We start from the raw sequence: 27302 nt of genomic DNA on the forward strand, positions 1-27302 counted from the left end.
TTGTGTAGATATTAGTTGAATATCTTTTCCCTCTAAACCAAGGGTTCCCAACCTTTTTTTAATGTCATGGACCAATACCATTAAGCAAGTGGTCCACAGACCCCAGATTAGAAACCCCTGCTCTACACTCTGACGCTTGATGTATGGACTCCCACATGATGAGGAGAATGGTAAGCAATCTCTGTTACTAATGTCCAGTTTGATTGTCACTGGGACCATTTGGCTCTGAGCCTCACCTTGGTCTTTGAAATAAGATTTAGACCCTCCATCCATATATACACCATGGAGATGACTTGTGGGATGGTAATGACTGTCAGACATCAGAGCAGTGTTTGCTCAAGTGCGTTAGAATTGAAATCAATAAAGTAATGGCCACTGACTTCAGTTCTACCACAGATTCCTGTTCTGGCAGAATTTAAACCAACTAGCATGAATGCAGACACTATCCTGCCAACTTGGCACTGTGCCCCTCCAAATCCATAATCGCCTATATTCAGAAGTACAAAGCATCACTCACATGGAAATGCTCTTTTCTCCCACCCCTTGCTTTGCCCCTCTTAAATCACATGGCATCCTGAAAAAGATCTTTTACTGTTAATCCATTGTTTCAGGATCTAAGTTTTGGAATTCCCTCTGCAAGTAGCACTGTGGGAAGATATTCAGCCAAAAGACTGTTGAGGTTCAAGCAGGCTCCTTCTCAAATGTAAAGGGATTTCAAGCTTTCACATATGAAGTATTGGTTGAACAATTTCCAGTCTGAGGGAAAGTGCTGTGAATCTGGAAGGGGGAGAAGCAGGGAGAGAGGGAATGTTCCTCCCCTCAGATTCCCAGCGCTTTACTTCACCCCTCCCACTCTCTCTGTTTCTCCTCCGTTTCTTTTTCAATCTTTTTATTATTATTAATGATATGAACAAAATACAATTGATATTTAGGTAATGGGATTACAAACATACACATTTCCATTGCACATGAAAGAATATATAAGCAATGATTACAGTATAAATGAGTATTCCCAAATCATGAACGATACAGTATATATATGAACAAGGTAAATCTGGGTATATCATAATATATAATATAAAAAAAACAGAAAAAAGAAAAAAAATATGCAAAAAAAACTAAACTAATAATCTAATAGCTAATAAAGAAAACAAAAAAGCAAAAAAAAGAGAGAAAGAAAAACTGGAAAAAGAAAAAAAAGGGCCGTTTATAATATCTCACAAGAATACATAATCATCAGTGTCGTCAACTCCGATCCTCTCAACATATATAAAATTAAAGCTGGAAAATCAAATAGGCTTGAAACAGGGTCATATTACATCATATGAAAATATTGAATAAATGGTCTTCATATCTTTTCAAATTTAATAGAAGTATCAAATACACCACTTCTAATTTTTTCTAAATTTAAACATAACATAGTTTAAGAAAACCAATGAAATACAGTGGGGGGTTAATTTCCTTCCAATTCAGCAAAATAGATCTTCTAGCCATCAGAGTAAGAAACGCAATCATTCGACAGGTGGAAGAAAATAAATGAAGTGAGTCCATCATTGGCAAACCAAAAATTGCGGTAATAGGATGGGGTTGTAAATCAATGTTCAATACCGCAAGGATAATATCAAAAATATCTTTCCAATATTTTTTCAAAAGCGGACACGACCAGAACATATGAGTTAAAGACGCTATTTCAGATTGACATCTATCACAAATAGGATTTATATAAGAATAAAAATGAGCTAATTTATCCTTGGACATATGGGCCCTATGTACGACCTTAAATTGTATTAATGAATGTTTGGCACATATAGATGATATATTAACTAATTGAAGAATTCTATCCCAATTCTCAATAGTAATAATAAGATTAAGCTCTCTTTGCCAATCATTTTTTGTCTTATAAAGGGGCTCTGAACGTATCTTCATAATTATATTATAAAGTTTTGATATAAGCCTTTTTGAAATGGGTTTAATTCAAACAAACTCTCCAAAATATCTGAAGACACAAAATTTGGAAAAGTAGGAAGTACAGTATTTAAAAAAATGCCTAATCTGTAAATATCTAAAAAAATGAAATCTAGGCAAATTATATTAGATAATTGCTCAAAAGACATAAAACAATTGTCCAAAAATAAATCAGAAAATCGTAGTAATCCCTTAGTCTTCCAAGCCGAATAAGATTGGTCTATAATTGAAGGGTGGAAAAAACAATTAGATACAATAGGAATATTTAAAACGAACTGAGTCAACCCAAAAAATTTCCGAAATTGAAACCATATACGTAAAGTATGTTTAACTATCGGGTTGTCAATTCGTTTCGGCAATTTAGAAAGAGCAAAAGGTAGAGAAGTCCCTAAAATAGAACCCAGTGCATAACCTGGTACCGATTTAATTTCCAAACTCACCCAATGAGGGCTAAAAGATCCATCCCAGTTTTTCAACCAACATAATAAATATCTAATATTAACTGCCCAATAATAAAATCTGAAATTAGGTAATGCTAACCCGCCTTCCTTCTTTGTCTTCTGTAAGTACTTTTTACCTAACCTGAAATTTTTATTCTGCCATATATATGAGGAAATTTTTGAATCAACATTAGTAAAAAAGATTTCGGAATAAAAATTAGTACTGCTTGAAAAATATATAAGAACTTAGGTAAAATAACCATCTTAATAGCATTAATCCTACCTATCAGAGATAAAGATAATGGTGACCACTTAGTAAACAAGCCTTTAATCTGATCAATTAAGGGTAAAAAATTAACCCTAAATAAGTCTTTATGGTTTTTTGTGATTTTAATCCCTAAGTAAATAAAAGAGTCATTAACTAATTTAAAAGTTAAATTTCCATAAATTGGGACCTGTCTATTCAAAGGAAACAATTCACTCTTAAGATTTAACTTGTACCCAGAAAAATCACTAAGTTGAGCCAACAATGATAGAACTGTTGGAATAGATTTCTCAGGGTTAGAAATGAATAATAATAAATCATCTGCATACAAAGATAACTTATGAATATCTGTCCCACGATTAATTCCCCAAAATATCCTGTGATTCTCTGATGGCAATTTCCAAAGGTTCTAAAGCAATATTAAATAATAATGGGCTAAGAGGACAGCCTTGTCTAGTGCCCCGAAATAAACGAAAAAAGGGAGATCTTTGATTATTAGTAAACACCGAGGCTACTGGAGTGTGATAAATCAGTTTAATCCAGGAAATAAATGTCGGACTAAAATTAAACTTCTCCAACACATTAAATAAGTAAGGCCATTCAACTCTATCAAATGCTTTCTCCGCATCTAATGAAATAACACATTCTGAAATGTTATGTGAAGGAGTATAAACAATATTCAATAATCTCCTAACATTGAAAAAAGAATAGCGATTTTTAATAAAACCGGTTTGATCTTCCGAAATAATTTGGGGTAATACCTTCTCCAACCTGAATGCCAGTAACTTGGAAAAGATCTTGGAGTCTACATTCAATAAAGATATTGGTCTATAGGATGCGCAGTCAGTAGGGTCTTTATCTTTCTTCAGTATTAAAGAAATGGAAGCTCTATAAAAAGATTGTGGCAAATTCCCCAATCTAATTGCTTCTTCAAAAACCCTGCATAACCAAGGAGAAAGAGTAGTGGGAAAACATTTTAAAAATTCTACCATATACCCATCTGGACCTGGTGCTTTCCCAGAATTCATGGAGGAAATAACCCCTTTTATTTCTGCATCCATAATAGGAGTATCTAATATTGAAAGATCATCTGATGATAATTTTGGAAAATTCAATTTCCCAAGAAAATCACACATGGTATTACGATCCTGAGGAAATTCAGAATGATACAGGGAGGTATAAAAATTTTGAAATGATTTATTTATCCCATCATGGTTAACTGTCAAATCCCCATTCTGCTGACGAATCTTAGTGATTTGACGTTTAACCAAAGCATTCTTCAACTGATTAGCTAACAGTTTACATGATTTATCACTATGTATATAAAAATCAGATCTGGTTTTCATTAATTGATTTTCAATCAGAGATGTAAGTAATAAACTATGTTCCGTTTGAAGTTCAACCCGTTGTTTGTAAAGCTCCTTACTAGGAGTGATCGAATATTTCTTGTCAATCTCTTTCATTTTATCAACCAATAAAAGAGTTTCCTTCTTAATGCGTTTTCTCAGACCAACAGAGTAAGAGATAATCTGTCCACGCATATACGCTTTAAAAGTGTCCCAAAGTGTTCCACAAGAAATATCATCCGTGGAATTAGTTGAAAAGAAGAAATCGATCTATTCCTTCATAAATTTAATAAAATCTGGATCTTGCAGTAAGGTAGAATCAAATTGCTATTGTCTAACATTAGAAGCTGTATCCGTAAATTTAATAGAAAGTTTTAATGGAGCATGGTCAGAGATGGCTATAATATCGTAATTAGAACCAATTACCGATGGAATAAAACAAGAGTCAATAAAAAAATAATCAATTCTCGAATAAGAATGATAAACATGTGAGAAAAAAGAAAACTCTTTGTCCTTAGAATGCCAAAATCTCCAAATATCAAAAACTCCATTATCAGTCAAAAAAGAGTTAATACAAGTGGCCAACTTATTGAGTAAAGTCTGAGTAGATATGGATTTGTCCATCAAAGGATTTAAACAACAATTAAAGTCACCACCCATTATTAATTTATATTCATTTAGATTAGGTAAAGAAGTAAATAAGGACTTAAAAAAATCAGGACAATCCACATTTGGAGCATAAACATTAACCATAGCAACCTTTTTATTACAAAGTAAACCCGTAATTAACAAAAATCTACCATTCGGATCCGAAAAGATATCGTGTTGGACAAATGCAATAGAGGCGTCAATAAAAATTGAAACTCCCTTTACTTTGGCATTCGAATTCGAATGGTACTGTTGACCCCGCCAAGACCTAAAAAAGTGATAGATTTCCTCCTTCCTCACATGAGTTTCTTGTACAAAAATGATATGAGCATTAAGTCTTTGGAATACTTTGAAAATCTTCTTTCATTTAATCGGATGGTTTAGTATTAGTATTCCAAGACACAAAATTGATGGTCTGAGCCATATTTCTAAAATCAACCCTTTGGTATAAAAAGGGTTAACCAAATTATAAACTCACGCATCCGGAAGAGGAACAAAAATAAAGAGCGGACCCGGAAGTGATGACATCATAGACATATTTGAAGTTCAAAAACAGCCCAAATGAAAAAACTAAAACAAACTGGTAAAAGAAAAATAAAGTTAGAAAACAGACTATCCCCCACCCCCACAAGAAAAAAAGAAAAAGCCAAAATGTGGCTAGAAAAAGGAAAAAATGAGACTAACTCTACCCCCATATCAGCGGAAGACCACTCCGTATATAAAGGATATATATAAAAAAACCCACCCAGACTTTAAAAATTATGATCACTATACTAAAACCACACTTCTTAATATACTTGGTTGTAAAAAAAAACAAAAAGAATATAATCACTAAAAGCTTATAAATCGTTTTATAACCCAAACAAATCAAAAAATATTTAAACTGTGATAAGCGGTGCATTGTAGGAAGAAGACGAGAGAAAAAAAATGACGCCATCTTAAAAAAAACAAGAATATTTTTCCAAAAAACCACCATCTTAATAAAAAAGAATTCACCTTTGAAGGGTTAAAAATACACCTTCGAAGGAACAAAAATAATAGTCAACAATATAGTATAATGGTTAAAGTGTATAAAACAGACCAATTAATATGATGAGAACACACTTTAACTTAAATATAAAGTATAGGATAAACCTACACCAATAGCCAGACACTAAATCTGGTTTGAGGAATCGAAAACCATCTTACACGATCAGAATCACTCATTTATTAGAGATGAGTATCTGTAGCAGTAGGGAAGTTCTCCTTCAGAAAACTTCTCGCTTCAGATGTAGAAAGAAAAATTCTGCGTGGAGCATTCGGAGGAGAGATTCTAAGCTTCGCGGGGTATAAGAGCGCAGGTTTTAGATTTTCTCATAACATTCAGACATCAGAGGTTTAAAAAGAAGCCTTTCCTTCATTACTTCAGGACTAAAATCTTCTACCAAACGGAAATAGTAATCCTGAAATTTAACCATTCCTACCCGCCGAGCCACACGAATAAGTTGTTCTTTGTCGTGTACGTAATGAAATTGGACAATTACAACCGAAGTTTCACCTCTCAACTACCACCTTGCACTTCTTCCTTCACCCCCTCCCCCCGACTCTCTTGCTCTAACTTCTCATCTTTTTATCAAGTCTTAATTAAGGGTCTCAGACAACTGAAGGACAACTTTATCATTTACAGAACAATCAGTTTATGAACTGAGCAGCTGGAGAAAGTGGTTGAAGTTCAAATTCAAGGTCAATGTCAAGTTTAATTGTGATTCAACCATCCATGAATACCCATGAATAGAGGCAAATGAAACAGCGTTCCTCTAGGGGCAAGGTACAAAACACATTACTGACAGCACAAGGCACATTTAGCACATATAAGACAGCAGTAAACATACAGTCACACCAAAAAAAATAGCTCAAGTCCTTTAATATCATGTTCTGTAGAATGGTGTATGGGATGTTGTCAGCAAGAACAAGCCTGCAGCAGTGTGATCATCATGTGTGAAAAAGTGTATCTTCAGACAACAACAGTCCTGCTTGGAGGGGCCAGCCACCACCCAGTCAGGACACCCCATCACACTGCCTCCAGCATCTCCTCCCCTGAGCAGCTGTGACAGGCGAACCTACAGCATGAGGCCCTGATCCACACTACTACCAAGGCCACACAACTTCTCTGCGTCGGCCTCACCAGTGAACCAGTGACTGAACTTACAGTATTCCACATTATCAATGTCCAACAGTCTATCAATGTCTTGCGATCACAAAAAAAATCCAAGACAATCCAAGTCCAAGACTCACACCACTTGTTAGATGATGCACAGACTTTGCACATTGCCTCTGACACCTTCTTCCCTGGCTGAAGCAGCTAGCAACACTGTGCCAAACAGTCCAAGCTCCACTGCTATCGGGCAACTCGCTAGTGATGTAGACCTATAGTATTTGATGCTGTTGATAATCAGCAGTGTCTTGAGATCACAATAAAGTCATAAAGGATGAAAAATTTCACCTTTGGTTGAACCCAGAGATGTCACTGCGTCCAAGAACACAGCTATCTTACCAGAGGTAAGCAGGCACATTAATATTTAGAAGGTATTTGGACAGGTACATGCCAAATGGGACTAACTCAAGTGGGCACCTTGGCCAGCATGCAATTGGACTGAAGGACTATTGTTGGACTGTATAACTCTAAAGGGCTTTTTGTTGCTGAAGCATTAGTGCCAAGGCTTCAGCTCCAAACAGAATTAATTAGGTACTATAATTTACCCCTTTTGTAGGTTAACAGGAAAAAAAACACATGCAAAGGGGAGTTGACGGGTATGTGAGTTAGAGAGTAAGTTAAAGGAAAATGCAGAGATGGGATTACTTCATTGGGAGCTGCCATGAACTCAAATAGCTTCTTTGTGTGTGTCATTTCAAATTGTTTCTGCAACATTTTGTTCCAGCTGCTTGTTTTCAAAGTAAATGTTACCTCGATAACTTTGGTTTGCAGCCTGTAATTGTAAGCACAGTGGATCCTGGTTAACTGGAGCACATTGGGATCAGTACATTTTGTCCCAATTAAGTAGCTGCCCCTTTTAGCCAAAGTTTCATGGCATTAGTTAAAAAGGCATTAAAAAAAATACAAATTACCATTTAACTCAGTAACAAATTACGTATTTAAATACAATTCAGAACAAATTAGAACACTGTCAATGCTACTACAGTACTATAAAACTGCGTCAGTTCCTAATATTTATCAACGCTGGAATTCATCTAGTATACATGTTCTTTTGATTGACTGTAAATGAGCAAAGTCAGTGCAGACACCAAATGCTGTCATACAATGTTACTGACATTTGCATCCTCCAAATCTTCATTATAATTGTAACATTAAAGATGATTGCCGATGCCTTCATATTCTTTGTAGTTCCTAGCCTAATGAAGGAGTGAAATTGTTTCATTTTCACTTCTGGCAGTTTCTGGCATCTCCAAGCCTGAATGCTTGAAACCACAGTGAGAACAACCGTTCTGAATTATCTGACTGCTTACTTCTCGTCAACTAACAGTGACAAAAAAAATCACTGCATTTTGAACACAAATGCAGACAACAAACTCAATTTAAAAACAGTTCACACTAAGCATGGTGTAGTGTCTAATGGCCATACAATCTGACACTAGTTAGAAAACGTTCGGCAACAGTCTCCTGCATTAATCAGACAGCACAGTGTTCCAAATAAACAAAGGGAATCCTAGCTATTTTCTCCATTAGATTTTGTTCTTTAAGAGTTGTTCTAAATAAGTAGCTGTCCCAATTAACCAGAATCTACTGTACAGCTCCCCATCTCTAAACACTTCTTAAAAGTCATCCACAAGTCCAAACTTTTAGCCATCTCTCTGATACCGCTTTATATGTCACAGTTTCTAATGCTGTTTTGTTCCTGAAAGGTATGTAAGGATGTTTGGAACAAAAAAAAACTGTAGATGCTGGAAATCTGAAGCAAAAACACAGAATGTTGGAAATACTCAGCAGGTCAGGCAACAAGGTTGATGTTTCAGTGGAGAGAGCAGATAATGTGCAGGCAGAAGTTATCAAGGCAACAATTTGAAAATCAGTGGTTATAACAAAAATGACATAGAAACAATTTGAAATATAACAAATAGAAATAGATGGGCATAGTCAGATCTGAAAAAACCGCAGAAGTTGTCTATGATATTAAGCCCCAAGGATAAAGAGGTGTTGTTCATTGAGCTTACATTGAATGCCACTGAAGCAATACAGCAGCTCAGAAAGCAAGCAAAGCAAGTGACTCTGAGGGCCACTCATCCAGACTTAATGGGGGCCCTCTGCAAAGTGATCATCTAATCTGTGTTTGTTTTTTCCAACACAGAGAACTCATTGTGAACCACAAGCACAAACACTAAATTGGAAAAAGTGAACTGTTACTTCACTTACAAGTGCTGGATAATGTGAAGCAAAGAGACAAAAGAGCAGGTTTTTAAACTAATTGTTGCCTGGAAAAATGCAAGTCTGCACTCTATCGGGCATTTTCTCTGTGCAACTTAACATACAATAGCTTTCTTACTTTTCTAATTCTGAAACAAATTTCTTCACCCAAAAGGTTATTTCTGTTCCTCTCCCCACTGATAGTGTCTGACCTGCTAAATGTTTCTAGCGTTCTGTTTATAGCTGTTGTGGAGGTTGTTGCTCTCATCCATTTTATCTGAATCAGGAATGGGGACAGACTATTGTAGCTTATCTTAATTTTGTTAAGACTAACCAGAGGAGAATCTTCATACGTGATGACTCCATGTTGAACAGATGGCTGTAGAGTCAAACTCTGAACAGTGGTATCCCTGAAATAAAGTAAAATACATCTCAATTTCAAGTTAAAATATCAGATCTTTTCAAGTGGAATACAGCTGTATTTCATTCTTCCAACGATCTATACTTAAGTATGCATCCAATTTCCAAGTAACTGCAATAGCCTTTTTGGCTACTGCCAGTGCAATTTTTATAAATTCTTTCTGATATTTATTCAATTTGGGTTTCGATTTTATCCCTTCAATGTCACCTAATAAAAATAATATTGGATTATGTGGAAGTTGTGTTCCAATAATTTGTTCCAATAAAACTCTTAAATTTGTCCAAAAAGGTTGAATTTTAGAACAAGACCAAGTAGAATGTAAAAAAGTACCAATTTCTTGTTTACATCGGAAACACTGATTGGATAAATTTGGGTTTAATTTATTTATTTTTTGTGGTGTAATATATAATTGATGTAAAAAATTATATTGCACTTATCTTAACCAGACATTTATTGCATTTGTCATACTATCAAAACATAGTCTTGACCAATTTGTTTCTTCAATTTTAATATTCAAGTCACTTCAAGTCAAAAAATTACTTATAATTTAAGAGATTAATATGAAACATTTTTGAAAATTTGGCTCCCTTATTTACAAAAGACAGGATTAAATATATAGGTGCTCTGAAGATAAAATAATTGGTTATTTGGGGAAAGAAATAAATATATATACTGAAGTTATTATGAACTCCATGGAGCATGTGGGGATCTTCCAATATCCAGGCACTCTTTCTTTCTTTTTTTCTATACGGAGGATGGGGGGAGGGGTTAAGGGGAGGGGAGAGGGGTTAAGGGGAGGGGGAAGGGTATTTTTTTTACATATTTTCTTTTTCTTTCTGTAATTATTTGAAAACTCAATAAAAAAAGTTTAAAAAAATCAGATCTCAGTTAGTTTTGCTACATCTTGACCAATAACAAAAGAGATATACAAGAAGCTGCGATATTATGTATTACAATAGTAACTAGCTAAATAGAATTGACATACGCAGTATTTAAACAAGACAAAGATTGGATAAGTCTTTCAAAGAGCTGACTCTGCCACAATGAGCTGAATTATGTGTTGCACTGTACTTTGATTCTAAACATGCATTGATATTTTGTTAAGAAGAACTCAAAAGTTGATTTAGTAACTTATCCCATTCTCTACTAGTCATTGAGCATCTGACATCCAAATGTTGGTGTGAAATGTTGTAATCAATTGGCATGAAACAACATTCAAACAGTATTTCCCTCCAGCAGACTAAGTCCAGTGGTTCTGATGTATGAAGGACCAGAAAGTTTACTTATTTATTTAGAGATACATTGTGAAACCAACCCAAAAAGCTGCACCCCCCCCCCAGCAATCTAGCAGCTCACGGGACAATTTACAATGACCAATTAACCTTCTAACTAGTATGTCAATGGACTGTGGGAGGAAACCAGAGTTCAGGCAGTCCCCGAGTTACGAATGTCCAACTTAGGGACAACTTCTACCTACGAACGGAGGGAGGAGAATGTCATCCGCCATGTTAAGTCGGATCACAACACCGTTCACCATTTTAAGTCATTGTCGTTAACACTGTGTTGAATGTGTAGCTTTGTATTTGGCTTAAATATTTCTTAGCAAATTCACCCTGACCTCCCCCCCACTTTTCCAGTCAGCACCTTTCTCAGTGCAGGTGAAGTTTAGGACCCGGAGCAGCACAAGACCCACTGCCCGCGGCTGCTGCTGTATTTTTTTATTAAATGCGATCGTGAACAATAGCCAGATCAGAAATGCTGATCAAGTCAACTTGTTCCTAAAGAGAACTCTGATAGGCCAATCAGGCGGTTCACTGCTGCTCAGCGATAGAACATAAAATCTGCAGCTTTCTGTTTCATTGACGGAAAACGATTGCGATTGAAAATAAAGTGGAAATAGTAAAGCGATTGGAAAGAGGTGAAACACCATCGGTTATTGGAAAAGCTTTAGGCTACAGTCGGTTAACGATCAAAACAACTTTAAAGGATACAGGTAAAGGATAAAGGGAGAGAGAATTTGTGCTCAAAACCACCTTCCAGATCCCAGTCAGTTCAGTACAACTGCGAAATGCAATTGCTAACGGCTCGATAGCCAGATCAAGTATCAAGCATCCCTGTCGGGTGCCACGTTTAAAATCCAACGGTTGGGATTGCTGGGAATTAGTCAGAACTGATACAATTGGATGGGAATATAGTAACTTAATAAAATTATATTCAAAATCATATTTTTCTAAAACCGCAAATAAATAGTGCCACTCCATCCAATCAAACGCCTTTTCGGCATCAAGAGAGGTAACAAATTCAGGGGTCCCTGATGAAGATGAATATAGAATATTAAAAAGACGTCTAATATTGAAAGAGGGAAGGTGATTTTTAATAAAGCCAGATTGATCCTCAGAGATAATTAAGGGTAAAATAGTCTCTAGCTGATGAGTTGTTACTTTTTATATCAAACCCCACCACCTCCTTACCTTTGTTGTTTTCACTTCTCAATAAATTTAGTCAGCTATCCGGATACAAACTACATAAGAGTGAACTTTTTCCGATAAATAAGGAAGCACAAGAATTAGAATTTCACAATCTCCCTTTTAAAGTAGTAAACAATTGTTTTACTTATCTTGGTATTATCGTAACAAGGAACTATAATTGACTGTTCGATGAGAATTTCAATAACCTTTTAAAATTTACAAAACAGAGATTAGCACAGTGGTCACTTCTGTCCATGTCTTTAATTGGGTGAATTAATGTAATTAAAATGTATATTCTCCCTAAATTTTTATACTTATTTCAATCTTAACTTATATTTATTCCTAAAGTTTTTTTTGATTCTTTAGATTCTATTATCTCGTCAGACCTATGGAAGGGTAAACAGCCCAGACTCAATAAAGCTCATCTCCAAGAGCCTAAAGAGAAGGTGGCTTGGCGTTGCCTAATTTTTGTTCATATTATTGGGCAGCCAATACTCATAATGTTATCTTTTGGTCCTACTTTTATAACCAGTCTGTTTGTCCAACATGGGTGGCAATGGAATTAAACGCTTATAAGAAATTATCTATTCCAGCTTTACTTGGATTTGTTCTTCCTTGCCAATTGCCAAAATCTATTATTAATCTTGTAATCAGGCATACTCTGAGAATATGAGCTTAAGTTCGAAAATACCATGGTCTTTATAGCTTTTCCCTCTCTAGTCCTATTCTATACAATCATTTATTTCAACCATCTATGCAGGATTCCACATTCCAAGACTGGTGCAGGAGAGGTATCAGGCGTTTTGAAGATCTTTTTATAGACAATCGGTTTGTGTCTTTTGAACAATTGTCTGTAAAGTTTAATTTACCGAATACTCACTTTTTTAGATACCTTCAAATTAGACATTTTATTAGCCCTTTAATACCACATTTTCCTGAACAACCTGATAAAAATGATGTAGACTTGTTTCTTCAAATGAACCCCTTGGGCAAAGGCGTAATCTCTACTATTCGTGTTAAATTTGTGATTCTCAGACGAACCCCTTGTGATAAAATTAAAACTGCTTGGGAGCATGACTTAGGTTTTTCTTTGTCCGACAAGGTTTGGGATTCAATTCTTAAATCCATCAATTCAATCTCCTTATGTGCTCGCCATTGTCTCCTGGAGTTTAAAGTCGTCCACAGGGCTCATAAGTCCAAAACCAAATTGGCAAAGTTTTATCCTGATATTAGTCCCTGGTGTGATAAATGCAAAGGAGGTGAGGCCTCCTTTTCCTATTTGTATTGGGCCTGTCCTACTCTGGAAAAATTTTGGAAAGATGTTTTTTTAACTTTATCTTCTATATTAAATTGTCATTTGGAACCTGATCCTTTGATCGCTCTTTTTGGTATTCTTCGAGACTCTGACAAGCATTTGACCCCAGCTAAACACCGAACATTGTCTTTTGCCTCTCTTCTAGCCAGACGAACAGTACTCCTTAAATGGAGAGATGTAGTTCCCCCTACCCATGCTCAATGGCTTAGGGATACTATGTCTTGTTTAGATCTCGAAATGATTCACTACTCACTTTCTAATTCGGACATAAAGTTCCATAGGGTGTGGGGATCTTTTCTCAAATATTTTCATAATTCTCACCTAGATTGACAGGTATTTGTTCTTTTTTCCCTTGATAATCAGACCCTACATTTCCAGCGTTTTTTTGACTTTTGTTTTTTTCTGATCAGGTAACAGGCTGCCCCCTTTTTTTTATTACAATATGTAGTTCTGGGGTAATATAAGTGTATCTCATATAATGGTTGGCTTGGAGTTGGATAGGTGATGAATTGGGTGCTTTTCTTTCTTTTTCTCTTTTTTTCTTTTTTACTATGGGTGACTTGCTCATTTGTTAAGGCATGCATTATTGTTATTTTTGTTTATATGGCAATGATCCTTCTATATATATTATTGATTTTCTTTTCTTCGTTGTAGTTTTGTAGAAAATTATAAATAAAATAATTTAAAAAAGGATAAAGTAAGAATAATGGAGCATGTGAAAGGCCCTGCCCTGATGAAAGCTACAATTATTATTAAGCAATGCAGTGGTTTAATTATTGAAATACATACGTTTCCTAAGTGTTTTATATGCATAGAAAGGTAAAATATATACTATATACAAAGACAAACGTTTGACTAACTGACGCTAAATAATACTGGATGTACTTGTTCTGACCTACGTACAAATCTAACTTATAGATGGACTCAGGAACGGAACTCGTTCGTAACCCGGGGACTGCCTGTACATGCAGGAAACCCATGCCGTCACAGGGAGAATGTATAAACTCTTTACAAATTGTGCTAGAATTGAACTCCAAATTCAAGATTACCTGACCTGCAAGAGATCATGCTGACCACTATGTAATTGTGGCACCCATAACCTGTCTAATTATTAAGTGTTAAATGCATTAGCTGCTTGCATCATGTGGAACTCCTTAGTATTGGTTCTGCAAATTGCTGGACTTTGCAAATGAGATCAGGCCAAACGAGTCAAGAGTATCCAATTCATCTTAGAGGAAAGGAGCTCCAATACAACAGATTGCACAGAAACACAGCAAAGCGTTCCCACATCCCAGATATCTCGGTATGAACTGTTCATTACAGCCATTGAGTTCATGGCACCCAATCTCAAATCTGGATGTGACTTGTATCTGCAACAGCAATAGAGATTCCAGCACTTAAAGCTGACCACCTACCATGCCAGCAATTCTACAGAAAATTCTGCAAACCAATTAGCTGCGTAGAAGCCAATTGTTCAAATTTCCTCACCTTTCACAACATTGTCCTTTTTGACAGATTCAGATGGGAACTCTCGGTTAATAAAACCATAGGAAAACCATACCTCATTGGTACAATGTCCAAAGTGTTCAAAAAGAAAAACAATGCTGAGATCTTCCCTGCAGTACTTTTTAACTATACTGCTTATCGTGGCTGCACATTTGCTGATGGAATCAACCCAACATCCAACTACAACCTCTCGAGAAAATGCTGATGAATTGCTTTCTCAGTTGCTGAAGTCAACATGTTTAAGGAGGGGAAGAGAGTTCCAGTGTTTTGGTGAAGGAACAATCAGTATGTTAGAACAGTACATGACTTGAACAGCAACTGTTTCCTTGCACCAACTAACCTCGCGAGATACAGACGTTTGAAAAGTACTGCTGCAGGAGCCTTGCTGAGTTTTTCCAGTTTACCTGGTAACGGTACACATAGAGGCTGGGATTTGTGGTAGTGGAAATATGAGTGTTTAGAGTAGATGTTGGGTACGAAGCAATTGGGATGCTTTGTACTGGATGATGTCAAGTCTCGAGGGCCATTGCAGGAGGACTCATCAAAACAAGCAACAGCATTCTATCACTCTGTGACTCATAGATGATGAAAGGATTTTCGGGTATCAGCTCGTGACTTATTACTAGCAAAATACCCAATTCCTGGCATGTCACCAACAAACTTCTACAGAGGTACTGTTGAAAATATCCTAGGGTTTAGATGTATAAAGGGGGCAAGGAGGGAGGTAAAAGAGGTGGAGGAGTATCATTGCTGATCAGGGGTAGTATCACAGCTGCAGAACTGGAGTGCACTGCGGACAGAGTGTCTCCTGAGTCAGTATGGATAGATGCCAGAAACAGGTAGGAATCAATCTACCGAAGAGTAGATTGGTAGGCAAATTTTGGGAAGATGCAGAAATAACACAGGGTTGTACCATGGGTAACTTCAACTTCCCGAATATTGTTTGACACATCTTCAGTGCAAAAGGTTTAGATGGGGAAGAATTTAGTAGATGCATCCAAGGATTTTTGACACAATATATGGACAAGCTGACTAGAGGAGACACTATACTGGATCTGGTATTAGACCATGAACTTATTCAGGGGACACATCTCTTGGTAGGTGAGCATTTTGGAACGAGTGATCACAACTCCCTGATAATTAGCAAAGCCTTGCACAGGAATAGCAGCAGACTGTGTGTGAAAGTATTTAATTTGGAGAAGGCAAATTATAATGCTATTAGGCAAAAACTTGTGAGTGCAAATTGGGAACAGATATACTCAGGGAAATGTACAATGGAAATGTGGAAGGTTTTTCAGGAAACACTTGCATGGGGCTCTGGATAGGCTTGTCCACTGAGGCAGGGAAAGGATGCTAGGGTGAAGGAAGCATGGTTGATAATAGAAGTGGAACATGTTGTCAAAATGAAGAAGGAGGCATTATTAAGCGATTGGAAGCAAGGGGCAGACTACTGAGAATTATAAGGTACCCAGAAAAGAGCTTAAGAATAGAACTAGGAAAACTAGAAGGGGACATGAGGAGGCCTTGGCAAGAAGGATTAAAGAAAACCTCATGTAGTTCTACACATATGTGAAGAATAGGAAGATGACTAGAGTGAGAGTAGGACCAATCAGGGATAAAAGTGTAAACATGTGTCTGGAGTTAAAGGAGCTAGGTGAGGTCCTCAATGAATACTTCGCTTCAGTATTCACCAGTGAGAGGGACCTTAATGAATGTGAGGTCTTGCCAGAATATATCAAGGTTCAGAAAGGGGATGTCCTGGATCTTTGAAAAATATTAGGATAGATATGTTTCCAGGGAAAGATAGGATAGACCCCAGCTTACTACAAGAAGCAAGGAAAGAGATTGTTGTGACTTTGGCAATGATCAGTGCATCCTCACTGGGCACAGGAGTAGTGAGGGTGGCAAATGTTCAAGAAAGGTAATAAGAGATAATCCTGAAAATTATAGACCAGTAATGGACAAACTATTGTAGAGGATTCTTAGAAACATGACTTATGAGCACTTGCAGAAGCAAAGTCTGATTATGGATAGCCAGCATGACTTCGTGAGGAGCAAGTCATGCCTCATGAACCTGTCTGACTTTTTCAAGGAAGTGGCAAAGCAAAATGATGAAGGCAGAATGGTGCCTGTCGTCTATATGTATTTTACTAAGGCATTCTTCATAGTTCCCCATGATAGGCTCATTCAAAAGGACAGGAGCCATAGGATCTGGGGAAACTTGGTTGCCCACAGAAGGCAAAGCAAAGTCATTGCTGGTGGCATTCCACAGGGATCTGTTTTGGGACCATGCTCTGTGACATTTATAAGTTACCTGGATGAGGAAGTACAGTATAAGGGTGAGATGGAAAGTTTGCAGATGACACAAAGATTGGCAGTGTGTGGATAGTGTAGAAGGTTGTTGGTAGCTACACTGATAGGATGGGCTGGGAAGTGGTAGATGAAGTTCAATCCAGAAAAGCGTGAAGTAATTCACTTAAGAAGGTTGAACTTAAATGCAGAGTACAAGGTTAATAGTGGGATTCTTATCTGTATAGATCTTGGGGATCAGAGGGATCTTGAGATCCAAGTCCATAAATCCTTCAAAGTTGCTGCACGTTGATAACTATACATTTATAGAGCAAATTGAATGCACAGAAACATAAAAAGCTGCATAAATAGTGAATTCATTCCAATATATCATTAGCACATCACTCCCTACCATCAGTAGTATAGACAGGAGACATTGCCTCAAGAAGGCAACATCTAGCATCAAATATCCCCACCATCTAGGCCATACCATCTTCACATAGCTACCAATGGACAGGAGGTACAGAAACCAGAAGTATCACACAACCAGGTTCAAAAACAGATACTTCCCTTCATCCAACCTGCGCAAACCTCATCACCACCTCAGTACAGCAACACTATGACCATTATGCACTACAATGGACATTTTTGCTCTAATTGTGTTCTTGTTTAATTTTCTGTAGTTTATGTGATTAATTAATGATTTGTTGTGTTTCTGATGCTATATGCTTGTGATGCTGCTGTAAGAAAGATTTTCATTGTACCACGCATACATGTACATATAATAAATTTGATTTAGATTTGCAACATTTAGGTACTTCATCCAGCAATTTCTCAATAGTGGCATTGTCCATGATAATCGATGGTGAGGTATCCAGCAACTGTAAAGTCAAAGGGTGTGAAGGCTCTCTTCAAGTGAGGATTTATTCATCGGGCAATTGTGTAGCATAGCTGCTATTTATAATTGGTTAGTTCACACAATGGTTAATTCCAACTGCTACTGCTCAGGTAATGAATCATTCCATAAGTTGCAATCAAGACTGGATTTGAGATTTCACTGGCAAATAAGATAGGTATCCTTGTCAGATTCACATCTATGCCAAGATCATAGATCATAGAGAAGTACAGTACAATAACATGTTTCTCCAAATTCTCGTAAAGCCTGTTATTGGTATAGAACACTACAGCACAGGAACAAGTCTTTCAGCTTACCTAGTTCTTTTTTAAAAATATAATATATTTATTTATTAAATTTTAGAAAATTACAAAGAATAAATGTGATGATAAAAAAAGTGAGAAAAATAATATTGACCCTCCCCCCTCCCCGTAACTCTCCCCCCCTTAACCCTTATCTAAAGAAAGAAAAAAAAGAGAGAAAGATTGCCTGGACATTGGAGGATCCCCACATGCTCCATGGAGTTCAAAATAATTTAAATATTTATTTTTACTTTCCCCAATTACTTTATAATTTTATCTTCAAAGGACCTATGCATTTAATCCTCTTTTGTAAGTATGGGAGCAGCTTATCTAGTTCATGCCAAACCATTAATCTGCCTACTCCCATCAACCTGCACTGCTCAATCATCTATGTTCTAAAGAATACAGTCCTACCTATTCAATCTTTCCTTATAACTCAAGTCCTCCAGACCTGACAACATCTTTGCACATTTTCTCTTCACTCTTTCAACTTGTTTACATCTTCCCTGCATGTAGATGACCAAAACTCCACACAATACTCCATAATAGGTCTTATACATCCCATCACCTGTACTCAATACTTCGTTGTATGCAGGGCAATGTGCCAAAAGCTTTCTTTACAGCCCTATCTACCTGTGACACCACTTTCAAGGAACTACGTACCTGTATTCCAGATTCCTTTGTTCTATCACAGTCCTCAGTACCATACCATTCACTGTGTAAGACCTACCCTGGTTGGTCCCACCGATGTGCAAAACCTCCGACTTGTTTGCATTGAATTCCACCTACCATTTTTTAGCCCATTTTTCTAGCCAATTCAGATCCCACTGCAAGCCATGATAGCTGTTCTGTCCAGTATATCCACAATTTGGTGCCATCCACAAAGCTGCTGATCCAGTTAACCACATTATAATCCAGATCGTTGATATAGATATCAAACAAGAAAAGACCTAGCACCGATCCCTGTGGCACACCACTAGTCACAGGCCTCCAGTCAGAGAGGCAACCTTCTACTAGCGCTCTCTGGCTTCTCCCACAAAGACAATGTCTAATCCAATTTACTTTCACATCCTGAATGCCCACTGACTGAACCTTCTCAACCAGCCTCCTATGCGGAACCTTGTCAAGTGCCTTGCTGAAGTCCATGTAGACAACATTCACTGACTTGCTTTCATCAACTTTCCTGGTAACTTCCTCAAAGAGCTCTATAAGATTGGGTAGACATGACCTACCATGCAGAAAGCCATGCTGACTATCCTTAATCAATCCACGTCTATCCAAATACCTTTTCTTACAATACCTTCCAATAATGCTCCCACAACTGATGTCAGATTCATTGGCTTATAATTTCCTGGTTTCAGTTTAGAGCATCTTTTAAACAACTGAAAAACAGTGGCTATCCTCCAAACTTCTGGTACCTCTCCTTTAACTAAGGATATTTGAAATATCTCTGCTATGGCCCTACAATTTCTACTCTTGCCTTCGGTATGATCTTAAGGAACAACTTGTTTGGCCCTGGGGATTTATCCACCCTGATTTGCCTTAACACCTCCTCCTTGGTAATCTGTGCAGGGTCCGTGAATTTGATGCCTCTTTGCCTCACTTTGATAGACTTTGTATCCATCTCCTGAGTAAATATAGATGCAAAGATTACATTTAAGATCTCCGTCATCTGTTTTGGTTCCACACGGATTAGTATTTTGGTCTTCCACAGGACCAATATTGTCCCTTGCAATCCTTTTGCTCTTAACCTATCTGTAAAACTTTTGCACAGTACTGTATAATGTGTGTTATATATGCATATACAAATATAGCTAAGGTGCCAAAGAGTTTTATATTTTATATAATGCACTGTACTGCTTCAGCAAAAAAAAATCATGACACCTGATTCTGATTTGGGTCTTTATTGCAGACTGAGAGTGGGAAGGAGGCAGGGAGAGGGGAATCATAATTGGAAAAAGGGGAAGGGAGAAGGAGTGGGAAGAAATAGAGAGACATTCTGTAACGGTCAATAAACCAAATGATCTTGCTAGGTGTCTCAGGGCAGGGTGTATCTGCACCCACGCCACCCCCCCATCCCACTCTGACACTCCTTCTCTGCCACCTGTCCCACACCCCTCTTGCAGAACTCCATGCTCGCCATTCCCAACATTCTTTGCTCCCGCCATATTTACAAACTCCCCTCCATTCCACGTTTACAAACACAGTACTGGGCAAAAGTCTCAGGTACCCTAGCCAGCTCTGTATACGTGCCTAAGACTTTTGCACAATACTGTATACTTGAACAAGCATTTGGGAAGACAGTGGGAAGGATTTGCTGGCTGCTGTGGAGCTGCAGGTATTTTCTGTTGCCTGGGAACTTAGTTTGCAGCTGCATTTCTGATTTTGAAGTGGTCTAGGTTACAAACAGTTCACGGGAAAGGAACCCTACCGTAATCTAGAGAAGCTTTCACTTCATTAAAACTATGATTCATGATTTTGAACATCACTATTAAATGTCCCTTTAACATTCTCTGCTTTAAGGACAATAACCACAGTTTCTCAACAACCTTCCTTAAAACAGTTATCTCAAATGAAGTGCCATCCAAGTAAATCTCTCCACATTGATAATAAATTTACTTTCAACTTTGAAGACAAAGTACATATATATCACCACATACAACCCATTTTTTTCTTGCAGGTATATTCAATAAAACTGTAGAAAAACAACCATAATATAATTAGTGAAAGGCCACCCAACTAGGGCATCAACAGAGTGCAGAGAACAACAAACTGCAAACACAAGAAGAAATAATAATAATAATGTGGTCAACGGTGGGGAGGGCTTTACTCATGATGGACTGGGCCATTTCCTCTTCTTTTTGTAGCATTTCCTGTTCAAGGGCATTACTATGTTTTCTTCATAATTGCACTTGCATGCTGGTAATCTGAAATGGAATTTAAGGTTGCTGACCCTCCAATGAGGACTGACTCATGAACCTCTGGCTTCCTCCTCCTTAAGAAAATAATCATCTCTTTGGTCTTGCTAACATTGGGTAAGAGGTTGTTGTTATGGCACCACTCAGCCAAATTTTCAATCTCCCTCCTATATGCTGATTCATCACCACCTTTGATTCAGCCTATTGACAGTGGTGTTATCAGCAAACTTGAATATGGCTGTGGAGCTCTGCATAGCCACACAGTCATAAGTATAAAGCAAGTAGTGTACAGGGCTAAGTACACAGCCTTGTGGTGCAGCTGTGCTGATGGAGATTGTGGTGGAGATGCTGTTGCCAATCCAAAGTGACTGGGGTCTGCATGTGAGGAATCGAGGATGCAATTGCACAAGGAGCTTTTGAGGCTTATTGATTTGCTTTGAGGGGATGATGGTATTGAATGCTGAACTGGTGTAGTTGATAAGGAGCATTAGGGGTCACACTTTCAGAGCTAAAGTTTATAGGCTCATCCCCAGTCTTGAAGCTGGAACATTTCAGAGCAGTACAAAGTGGGATTACACTGTCAGAGGTGTTGTCTTTCAGATGGGGGTAGAGATCAAAAACTTTCATTCCAGTATCCGCGAAAATGCTTAACATTCAACTAATTGAAATCAGAACAGATTTGCTAACCAGTACTTCACCATGCTTGTTATGCATACATAATTGGAAAGGAATTTTATCTGGTTAAAAAAATGACTCTGAGGTATTCTGTATGACATTCTATCAATGGGACTGTAGTTCTTTTTTTGAGTTTGCTAATTTAAGATTCTAAAAGCCATTTATTATAGATTTTTCCTTCTAGTCTTTCCAGTTCTGTCTCACAATTTTTCATTCCCTGGAGGTAGACCAGTCAGGCAAAGTATCAGAAATAACTTCAGTGGGAATGCAGATAATGCTCTTGGTTATATTTAGAAGCACAGCTGTGCTGCAGGTGTCCTAGTTCCATTTGTTATTGAATTACACTCTTCAACCTTGAATGTGGTGCTTCAGTGATAGCAGGATTTTTTTTTAAATCCTATAATTGCAAGCCAGTAAAGTAGTAGTTGTTCAAAATATTACTCATCAAAATATGCAGTCAAACCTGAATTTAACTCTGAAAACCAGAAATAATCTATGAAACTTCAAAGTTCAAAGTAAATTTATTACCTAAATAAATACTATTCGGTTCATGAACCAACCAGCATCATCGAATCACTAAAGTTTAGCAATACCATGACCACTTTGATCAGTCAGCATTTAAATGGATTTTTAAAAAAAAAATTCTAATTATGTATTTTCTTGTATAAATTACATATAATTTATGTTTTTTTTGTGAATGCTACTTATCTGACACTATGGACCTGTGATGCTTCTGCAGGCTGGTTTTTCATTGTACCTCTGCATACATGTGTAGCCTCCGTGCCCCCAGTTGATACCTGTTCCCCTAGGGCAGGGGTCGGCAACCCGCGGCTCTGGAGCCGCATGCGACTCTTTCATCTCTGTGCTGCGGCTCCCCGTGGTTTGTTAGTTTTTGAAATGTAATTCGAAATTTGAAGATTATGGTGAACTTGTACAATCTAAAACTGTTGTGGAGACCCCATTTCCTGGCACATCCGAACCGGCTCACAATTAGCCACCGTTCCGGCTAAGGGAGATAGCCTACAGGGGTTTGTGAGTACGTGTCTTTTGGAGCATCCGCGCCCACGGGGACGGCTTTAAAGCAAGGCTGTTTAGTTCGAATAAAGTTACCTTTGACTGCAGTGTCTTTATTTTAGCGCTCCGTGTAGCACACCGCTACAACGTGTTTTTTATCGCTATTAATATACATCACCACTGCCAATGCCTGACACCCGCCAGTGTGCGCTTTCTTTTAATTCTTCGATCCAAGGTAGGCTAACTATGGAGTAACCTTCAACCCAACGTCTTTTTTTCGGAGTTCAAAATGTTTTTGTTGCATGCAGAAATGTAATTTTGTTTTCTCTGCAGGAGTTCATCAATTTCATAAATGCAACACATTATAGTTTGTTTATACATAGCATAAAGGCAAAAAAACCCGTTGTATGCAGTGTTATTTCATTTTAAATGTCAAATGGGTTTTGTGGCTCCAAGTGTTTTCTTTTCTGTGGGAAATGGGTCCATATCGACTCTTTCAGTGGTAAACGTTGCCGACCCCTGCCCTAGGGTAAACCGCCGTCGCCCCGCCAGTAGTGCAATACTTCTGTGCAAATACGGTGTAATGCCCCCCCCAGTACACGCTCACAAGACAAATACCAGATAATACCCAAAAACGAGTAAATAATTGCAACTTTATGGTGATTTCTTAATGATGAGTTAGTAGAAACAGATAACCACTGTCTGAACCGCCGACGTCCAGTATCCGTTGCCCTGGAACCGCTGCCAGCTCCACACACGTCCGTCCACATCGCTTTCCTCCCGAAAAAGACCGTGAGCTCCCGCTCAGCTTACACAGACAAGACTGCATAACAATTCTTCATTGGTTAGTTTTCCCCTTATCAATAACCATAACCCAAACATATGAGACACAAGATCCCATTACAGCATTACAGAGAAGCAATTTCATTATAAAATACAGAGAAGCCATTTTGTTAGCCTGAACAGTTAACACCACAGTAGTGGTACTGAGAACCCTACATATGTACTTATGCATATGACAACAAATCCAACGTGACAGTGACATGATTGATAGATCAGTGTGGATATATTGTCCTATGGATAAGATGCAATGTGTGACAATCAACAATGTGAGAATTTAAAATAAATTTATGCTCCTTTTGCTGTTTGAAGTTTATTTCATGTAGTGATTGCATAGCTCTGGGGTCTTGTGAAAATTTTGAGGACTTCTCACATGCCTGGTACAGACTGGCTCCACATCATTTATGAAACTCTAAAGTAATCTATTCCTTGGTGCCTCAAACCAGTTGGGGTGGTGTGTAGGGTGTGTCAAGAGAGATTTCTTCTTCATTTGCATTGATTTCCTTTCTTTCTTCCAATGGCAAGACGTTCAGGTCACATTAGGTTAGGACAGTGCTTGGAGAGGACACTGCAATGACAGCGGCAACTAGCTAATGGATCAAAATGACCAACGCATTGTGGTTGGTCAGTAATAGTGTGGATGTTGCCAAGCGATGGTGCAGGTCATTCAAAAGCTAGCAAGGCAGGAATCAACAAAGGGATTTACAGATATATTGTACATGATTGCAACCAGCTGGATGTGCACAAGTTGCTTGCCTGTTGACTGGTGTCAAATGAGTACACAGTGTACTCTGGAATGAAGTATGCCAAGGCCAGTTCTGCTGAATAACCCAACTAGCATTACTTCCAGTACATTTCAATATTGAAACTTTGCTGCTAGGTTCCAAAGAGTTTTGAGTAAACTCTGCCACATATATCTGCATTGTGGCTCCATGTGAATTTACAGAGACAAGGAGTCTAGAAGATTCACTTTCAGAACAGAGCACATGTATTAGAAATAGAAAATACTGGGGCTATGCAGCAACTCACGCAGAATCTGTGGAAGGAGTTAACATTTTGGGTCAAAGATACTTTGTCAAAATTGTTCTGATAAAAGATGATTAATTTGAAGCATTTATTTCAAATTTTACATATCTGTAGTGTTTTTTACTTTTCTATACAAATGCAAATTGCTCACAAACATCACCTACTCCTCATAAGTATGGACAATTTTTTATTTGGGATAAGGTAAGAAAATGGCAACTTAGATTGTCATTTAATGAAAGAGTTGTGAGTTCTGCAGTATTCCTGGAGGTTTGAACTTGTGATGTTCTAACCCATTAAATGAGATCAAGAATGACAGAAATAACAGTGGAAGGAGGAGGAGGGAGAAACATAAGCGTCAGGAGAGGTTCCTTCTGTGGAGAATGAGATAGAGTTAATGTTTCAGGTATATGATTGGCAAATATGTGCCATAAAGTAGCTCTGAAACCCAGATGTTAACATAACTTATCCATAAGCTGTAAGAAAGAAGATCGAGTTTATTATGTAGCCACACAGATTTAGCTGCAAGTTGCACTTAGTTCAAAACAAAGAATACACTGTATATTGAAACCAACAACCATCAAAGAAGCTAGGTCTCCATGCAATTCTATCTGATCTGTAGCATAACAAGGCACAACTGAACATACAGTGTGCAGCATAGATTGGGCTTCGACAACATCCAGCTATAGTGCTAAAAGACTGTGTAATGCTTCACTAAATGCAGTTGCTGGCAAGAGCTGGTGTGTCTGCATAGCACTCAAAAACCTTCCACCCAGCATTAACTGTGAAGTTGCAAATATTCCCTTGGTCCGTTCTAAAGGTACAGGAAATAGTCGACAATCTTGTTCTTGCCCACTCACCATGTATAAAGAACAGAAGTATCCATGATTTATGGGACTCCTCCCTCATAAGTGTAGTCAGGTATACAAACACTATAGGCCTGAATTCACTCAATATATGATACACTGTTAAACTGCATTTATGACATTTATTACTAATTCTGAATTTGCAACAGCTCAGTCATGTAGTTATTACAGCAGTGTAATAACTCAGCACTCCCCCAGCACTCTCAGCCATCAAGTAAAGAGCAGAAATACAATGGAACAGCATCTTTTCCTGGATGCATCCTCATCTGACATACCATTATTCTCTCGTCTCAATCAAATTTCTGGAATTCTACACTTAACCCCAATTGTGAGGCTACCACATGACTGCAGGACTTCCATAAAAAACTCCACCACCATTTGCCCAAGATACAAGCCTTGATAACATTGTAGAAATTCAGAGAATAATGCATTTAAACTAGCATAATATCTGTATTGTTCATGAACAATAATTACCTCTGAAAGAATTATTTGGTAAATAGTCTCTTAGTTATAACAAATATGTCCATTGGTTAAATGAGCAATTACATGGCTAGGGCATAATGAAATTACTACATTTTAAACAGAAGGACCTAAGGGTCTGTCTAGGCACAAGTCACAGGAAGATAAACTTCATACATCTTTACATGGGATGATATCCAATGGTTCCTTTACTGAAACAGACCTCCCTCCAACTCCATTTTGGTTTGAGGTATACACAACAGATCAGCTTATAGATTGGATAATTTATCTATTGAAGGAAAACTATTGGCTAAGACTTCAGGGAGAAATCCCTCGTGAGATATTTACTGCTTCATCTTACAGATGGGACGATAAATCAAGGTCCCAGATATTAAGATGTCTACAGCACTTTTCAAAGGATGTTTTCACTGATATTCATTCTTCATCCAAAATTGTCACACCTTATTACATTGCTATTAGTAGGGCCTTGCTGCGCGTAACTGGCTGAATGTTACTTACAATTCTTGAGCGCACTTCAGGAGTAACTTCATTAAACAGACATAAAATATTTAAGTTATCAAAGGGAGTACGTAATCCACTCTACAAGTCTTTATACAGAACAAGAAATACAGTATGAGGGCCATTCTGGATTAGACAGTAGAAGTGGTACTGTATGTCTGCAACAATTCGTAAAACTCATTATCGAAACTTTCCAGTCAGCAATACCTGTGAAGCTGTAAATATTCTCTGGGTCTGTTCAAAAGGTGCAGGAAATAGTCAACAATCTTGTTCTTGCCCACGCCCTATGTATAAAAAATACAAGTATTGTTATGTTATAACTCCAAGGAATTATGTCACTACCTAATTTATTATTGAATACAAACACTAACAGCAAGATTTAATTGGCTGTGACCAATTGACTTCGGCATGATGTGTAAGTAACTAATAGAGAATTTATAAAGTAACCGTTTGAATGATGCATCTCAGTTACGGAGTGGTCTTTGATCATATAGATGATCATTCATGTTAAAAACTTTATGGTCTACCCTGAAGTGTGGGCTTGAACCAGGTAGGTGGAATAATTGGATGGTGAAGATGAAGATGGAGTTGAGATCAGGATCTCAATGTCCGGCAGAGCTCAGGGAAAATTGTTTGGTCCCCAGGGATTAAGAGGTGAGATAACATGGTCAGTATGGTTTGTGGAAATGGAAACTTAAAGGTAGTATGGTCTCAAAAAAGCACAACACT

At 37.6% G+C, this 27302-nt stretch overlaps 1 protein-coding gene across 1 annotated transcript in view; it reads right to left on the reverse strand.

Moving 5' to 3' along the window:
* Positions 1-27302, reverse strand: part of vwa8 (von Willebrand factor A domain containing 8) — a 476539-nt gene that overhangs the window by 190045 nt on the left and 259192 nt on the right. Inside the window, exons 21-22 of the mRNA XM_059967797.1 lie at positions 26781-26857; positions 9398-9473 (exon numbers count right to left, since the gene is read on the reverse strand). Coding sequence (XP_059823780.1) covers positions 9398-9473; positions 26781-26857 — 153 coding nt within the window. The remainder of the gene's footprint in view (positions 1-9397; positions 9474-26780; positions 26858-27302) is intronic.

Source organism: Hypanus sabinus, chromosome 4, assembly GCF_030144855.1.
Source record: "Hypanus sabinus isolate sHypSab1 chromosome 4, sHypSab1.hap1, whole genome shotgun sequence".
Taxonomy (NCBI): domain Eukaryota; kingdom Metazoa; phylum Chordata; class Chondrichthyes; order Myliobatiformes; family Dasyatidae; genus Hypanus; species Hypanus sabinus.